The sequence below is a fragment of the Urocitellus parryii genome, chromosome 5, assembly GCF_045843805.1.
Source record: "Urocitellus parryii isolate mUroPar1 chromosome 5, mUroPar1.hap1, whole genome shotgun sequence".
NCBI lineage: Eukaryota > Metazoa > Chordata > Mammalia > Rodentia > Sciuridae > Urocitellus > Urocitellus parryii.
In genome coordinates this window covers 147205010-147211009 of record NC_135535.1, presented here as the reverse complement: position 1 = coordinate 147211009, position 6000 = coordinate 147205010, and the positions used below count along the sequence as shown (strand labels likewise).

At 39.4% G+C, this 6000-nt stretch overlaps 1 protein-coding gene across 1 annotated transcript in view; it reads left to right on the top strand.

The window, feature by feature from the left end:
- Positions 1-211: 211 nt before the first annotated feature.
- Positions 212-6000, top strand: part of Ipmk (inositol polyphosphate multikinase) — a 48869-nt gene continuing 43080 nt past the window's right edge. Inside the window, exon 1 of the mRNA XM_077798830.1 lies at positions 212-681. Coding sequence (XP_077654956.1) covers positions 492-681 — 190 coding nt within the window. The 5' untranslated portion in view covers positions 212-491. The remainder of the gene's footprint in view (positions 682-6000) is intronic.

Below are 6000 nucleotides of genomic sequence, written 5' to 3'. Positions count from 1 at the left end.
GGGGTCTGGTCTGGCAGCCTCTGGGCATGCTCAGTGCGGCGCCTGCCGCGGGTCGCGCAGTCGGAAGCTCGCAGCGGCCGCAGCAGTGCGGGCGGCGCTGACGCGCGCGCGGCTGCGGAGGGGACTGGAGGACGGCGGGAGGGGGCGGGGCGCGGGAGGTGGGGCCGCCGTCGCCGTCAGGGCCCCAGGGAGCGCGGGGCGCCGCTGCCGCCGCTGCTCCGCTCGGTTCCGTCTCCTGGGCAGCGGCGGGACCGGCGGCCGCGGCGGCGGAGGGACGAGAGCTGGGAGCCGCGGTCCGCAGAGTTGGGCAGGGGAGCACCCCGCCTCCGCGGCGTCATGGGCCCCCTTCCCGGGCCTCAGCGGGCACCAGCCGCGGGAACCCCCAGGCCTCCTCGCGGCCGAGCCTGAGCGACCCCCGGGTTCTCAGGCACTCGCTCCCTACTCCGTATTTTTTCCTCCTTTCGCCACCGTTACCGCTTGTGCACTCGGTTATGGCAACAGAGCCGCCATCCCCCCTCCGGCTCGAGGCGCCCGGCGCCCCAGAGATGCGGACCCCACCGGTGAGCGATGCCGCCCCCGAAGGCGCCCCGCAACCAGCGGGCGACAGGCTGCGTTTCCTCAACGGCTGCGTGCCCCTGTCGCATCAGGTGGCTGGGCACATGTACGGAAAGGACAAAGTGGGTAAGTGAGGGTGGCGCGGGGCTTCCAGCTACCCTTCTGTCTCCACGAGCTCCCTGGCCAACCGAGGCAGCCTGGCGCTCACCACGGTGCTGGGACAACCCCCCACTCCGCACCCAGGGCTGCACGCCGCACCCCTGGCCTCTTCCGCCCTCCCCGGGAGCCTTGCTACCGGTGCAGAAAGGGGCTCGGAAAGTGGGGCTATTTCTAGGGTGTGAGGCTCAAGCTTACTGGAGGGGCGACGGGGAAAGGCGTGTCTGGTCTCCCCAGGGAAGGGTGGGTGTTCGTTGGAGACGGTGTTGTTAGTAAAAATAAGGAACTTCATTTTTACTGGACGGGGAAGTGAATTCTCCCTCGAGCGCAAGATCTGTTTATTATAGGCGAGTGGCTATTGCAAAAGAAAAGGAATGAAATGCAGATGATGCTAATCTAGTGCTTCTCAGTTGGGTGCAGCTGCATAGCTGGAGGGGGAAAAAAACAAAAAACTGGGCCTCCCCTCATACCCCCCCGGGAAGCTTGCTTGGCTTAACCAGGATCTCTGCCTCCTTGTCCCTTGACGGTGTGTGTGTGTGTGTGTGTGTGTGTGTGTGTGTGTGTACGTGTCTGTCTCTCTCCTGGATTTCTCTGGGAGGCGTGGTTCCAGTAGTGCAGAAACTCGGATTCAGGGTAGGAAATACACCCCGCTAGAATGATACACAGATAAAACATTCATAAAACTAGCATGGCCTCTGTAATACATTTTGTAAGTTCACAACTTTTAAGGTATAATATGAAGCTTATCTCAATTTAGGAACTGTAATTCACCTAGTTTACTCACAGTGGTTCCTAGAGCCATGATTACGTGAAGAATCTGATAGATGAGTACGTGTGAGTATTGCAGATCTTTGACCCGGAACAACCACTAGAGACTGTTTTTTGCTGGTATAATGATTCAGGTTTAGGTTGGTAAGTAATAAGGACATTTTTAGACCACATGACTAAGGTTAAGCCTGGTTAAGTGATAAACCTAAAGTCATACAGCTACTATGTGTTACCATGTGATACCCAGGGATTTTCCTTGGAGTATTGTTTTTTTCATTGTTCTGTACTTGCAGAAAGTACACAGACTGGGACTCAGTTACACTCATGAAATGTTGAAAGAATGACAATTGACTGCTCTGTTAGTACATCAAGTTAGGAAACAGTATTTAAGGTGCTTAGCGTAGACATTTCCTCCTATGGGTCATATCTGTGTATGAGAGTTTGAGTGTACCCATGGAGTCTCTGTTAATAGAGACTTACTTACTCATTTATATTAATAAATTGTGATGATACTATTCCTAATAATATTTTAGATAGAGGGCTAAAAGATTGTTTACCTAAGGGTCCTAGAGCCCAAGTTACATGCAAAGGGGGAAAAAGTCAAAATCCCAACATAAATAAAAACGATCTCTATGAAGATTGTTACTTAAGAACATAATCACTGCTTATCAAAGTATGTAATAGTGTTCTTATTAGAGTTACCTGAGATTAGTAAAAAATTAATTATGGTGACTTGAAATTACATTATAAACAGTGACTGAAAGAGTTGATTTGTCACTCAAATTTCCTAATTAAAGTAGTAGTTTACATTTTGGAGGATGTTTTTCCTGAATATTGTTTATTATTGTATTCAATTTAAAATAAACCTTTTTTTTTATTAAGGTTTTTTTGACAAGGAACTGTCTTTGTATCACCATAATACAGTTCTTCAAAGATAACGGGTGCTGGCAATCTAATAAATATTGTGGAATTTAATTCTCAGGTACTTACAGAGTCATGCATCTATTGTTAGTATTTTGAAAGGACACCTATATGATGATAATCTTCCCTGTTCATAAAATGAATAACTAGATGGTTAGTAATTCAAAGTTCATTATGTCTCTGCACTATCATGAATCACTTACAGTTTAAAGTACATTATTAATCAGACTTTGGTCTGTCAACTGAAGTAATTCTCTGTAAACTTTGTTAAGGATATTGTGTGAATATTTGTTTTTGTATTGTTTTTAAAGTTTTGTTCCTATTTACGTGGCCATATTTTTCCATTTTAGGTTTGATATCTTAAGTATCTCCAAAAAGGAGTGTTATTTTTGGTAGTTTAAAAAATAAAAAATGTGGAACTTGATAGAACAAATGTGCCTAAACAGAAAATTATGTTGTTGTAGCTAAGTATCAAGATTATATTCATATTTCTGATTATCAGAGTTATAGTTTACATTCTCCACTCAAATCTGTTTCATCAAATACACTTTAATTTTGAGTTCCAGGAGTAAAACTTTTTTTTTTAATTGTAAAAATGGTTCATAATCTTTTAGGGAAAAAAAATTCTTTAAGTAATGCCCTTCCCCACATTCTTATTCTCCCAGGGACAATCACTGGTAACAATTTTCCATGCATCCTTGAGCCTTTGTTTCTGGGCACATACATAAACACATTAATACAATTCTAATTTTTCACACAGATAGATATATCAGCATTTTTTTTTTCTTTTGTAGTGCTGGGGTTGAACCCAGGCAACCTAATAAATATTGTGGAATATAGCAAGGGCTTTACCACTGAGCCACACCCCCAGTCCCAGCTTTTTTTTTTAAATCCTAATTATATCGTATAGTATAAACATATTTTTGTACTCCTTGATTTTCAATGGGGTTACATCTTGATACACCTATTATAAATTGAAGAAAATTGAAAATGCATTTAATACTACTATCTGCCAAATGTCATAGCTTGGCATCATAATATACTTTTACCCTTGTGATTGTGTGCCTGTAGCTTTGGAAGCTGTAGCTTTATGCCACTGTCTAACAGCGTAAAACAATATGCAACATAATCTTAGACCTGGAAAAGATTAAAATCTGAAGTATGATTTCTCCTGAAGACCTATTTTTTTGGCACCAAAGTTGAATGATTGTTAAATTGAACCATTGTAAGTTGGGGACTGTACTTTATTCTTCCTGTGTTATATTCTGCAGAGTAGATATATAAAAATTTGCTTAACAATATATTCTTATAAAAGTATATTTTAGAGTTTGGCCATTATTTGTTATAAATAATGTACTAAACATTCTTTTACATTATAGCATACCTTGTATAACTTTCCTATTTCTATAAGAAAGTTTCACAAAAGTGTAAAATTACATTAAAAACAGTGACCCAGAGAGAGTTAATTTGTCATCCAAGCCTAATTAAAGTAGTAGTTTAGATTTTGGAGGATGTTTTTCCTTAATATTGTATATTATTGCATTCCATTTGAAATAAATTTTTTTCTATTAAGGTTCTATCAATTTAATTTCCCAAAGCTCTCTAGAGTTAGCATAAAATCCTTTTCTGTTTTAAGAACAAAGATATTCTCTTCTGTAGCCACAGTATATTTATTAAATGTGGGAAATTTAATAGTGATCATATTTTATAGCCCCTTTTCTTATTTTGTCAACTGTTCCAGTAACACCAATGTCTTTTATCCCATTTGTTTTTCTCAGGGGAAGAGCTGCTTAAGGATATCAAATTGCATTTAGTTATGTCTCTTAGTCTCCTTTAATTTGTAACATAACCTCAGCTTTTCTCTTTCATAATATTGTCATTTTGAAAAATAGGCTAGTTGTTTATAAAATGTTCTTCAGTTTGAGTTTCTGATTCAAGTGATGCATTTCTGGCTAGAATATTATATATGTGTACCCTTTATAAGGTAGCATGTCTAGAGACCTGTATCTGTCTGACCTTTATTAGTGGTTAATTTTGGTCAACTGGTCCAAGTGTCATCTGGCTTCTTCAGTTTATTGTTGTTATTTTTCCTCTTGCAATTAACAAGCTATCTATGGGGAGACACTAGAAGGTCATGCAGATATCTGGAAGCCTCATTAAACTGTGCCCCTAGATTTGGCATCTATTGATTATTCTTGCATAAGTCTTTGATGGTTACAAAATCATGAGTTTTCCAATTCTAATATTCCCTGTAAAAATTTTCATTATGAGAAAGAGCCCTCCTTTTACTTCTGTCCATGCATGTCTACATTTATGATTGGTTTGGAGTCATGGATTTCTGTTTTATAATGTTTAAGAACTTTTCTTGCCTCTCAAATTGTACTGAATCTTGCCATTGAGATTGACTTTCTGTCACAAAATTACTTTAGAGATTAACCTTCCTTTCTCACCCTGGAATCAGCCATTTGTCCAAGGAGCCCTGGTTAATTGGAATAATATTTAGAAACTCTGATTTGGGTGCTATATGTGGTGTAACTACTGAGTACCTTTGCTTCCAGGTCTTTTCAGTGGATGTAATTTAAATGAATGTATAAATATTCCAGGAATCATAATTTTGTACTTCTAATTTCATTCCAATCTGAGTGCTTTCTTTTCTTTTTTTGTTTCTGAATTTATATTTCTCTTCTTCCACATTGAGAACCCTGACTCCTGGTGTTATCATAGGTTTATGATTTTTGCTCAGTCCTATAATTTTCAGAATTTCTACTCCCATACTTCTGTAGAAAACAATCATAAAATGAAGAATTCAGCATGAGATTTTCTTATACTAAGGGTATGTGGTTGGCAACTGTTGAAAATTTTTTTAGGTTAGATTTTTGTTGTTATTTCTCCCCTCTTTACAGTAATAGCATTTATTTGAAATATTTGGTTTCATGTGTTTCTGTTTAAATTCATTTCCATTCCATTATATACAGGAATGCTTATAAACTAACATGCTTTTGAAAGTTGAAACTCCTCCCCTTTGTTCAGAATGCCTTGTAGATAGCCAGTTTTATTGTTTTTTGATTCGATTTTACTGAATTTCTTATATAAATAAGCCCATTTATGAGAACTTTATTTCCCCTTCTTTCTGAGGCAGCAGGTAGTATGCTGTATATACTGTTTTGCACTTTGCTTTTAACAGATAATTTATCCTACCAATCAGCATAGAGCTTTTCCTCATTCTTTTTTCGTTGCTCAGTTGTGTGCCACTGTGCATCTGTACCACAGTTTATTCATTTGGTTTCCTGAATTTGCTTTGGTCTTTTATTTGTTTTCATTGCTTTATTTATTTATCCTAATAATACCTCACTGTCTTGATTCAAGTACTATATAGTTAAGTAGTGATAAATAGTAGCTTAAGCATCTTATTTTCCATTTCAAGATTGTTTTGACTTTTTCTGGCCCTTTACATTTCCATATAGAGTCAGATCACCTTGTCACTTTCCCCAAGAAACCTGATGAGATTTTGTTTGAGTTTGCTTTAAATCTATAGATTGTTTTGGTGAGAATTAATTTCTTCATAATCTTGAAATATTGTGAACTTGTTATATTTCTCCA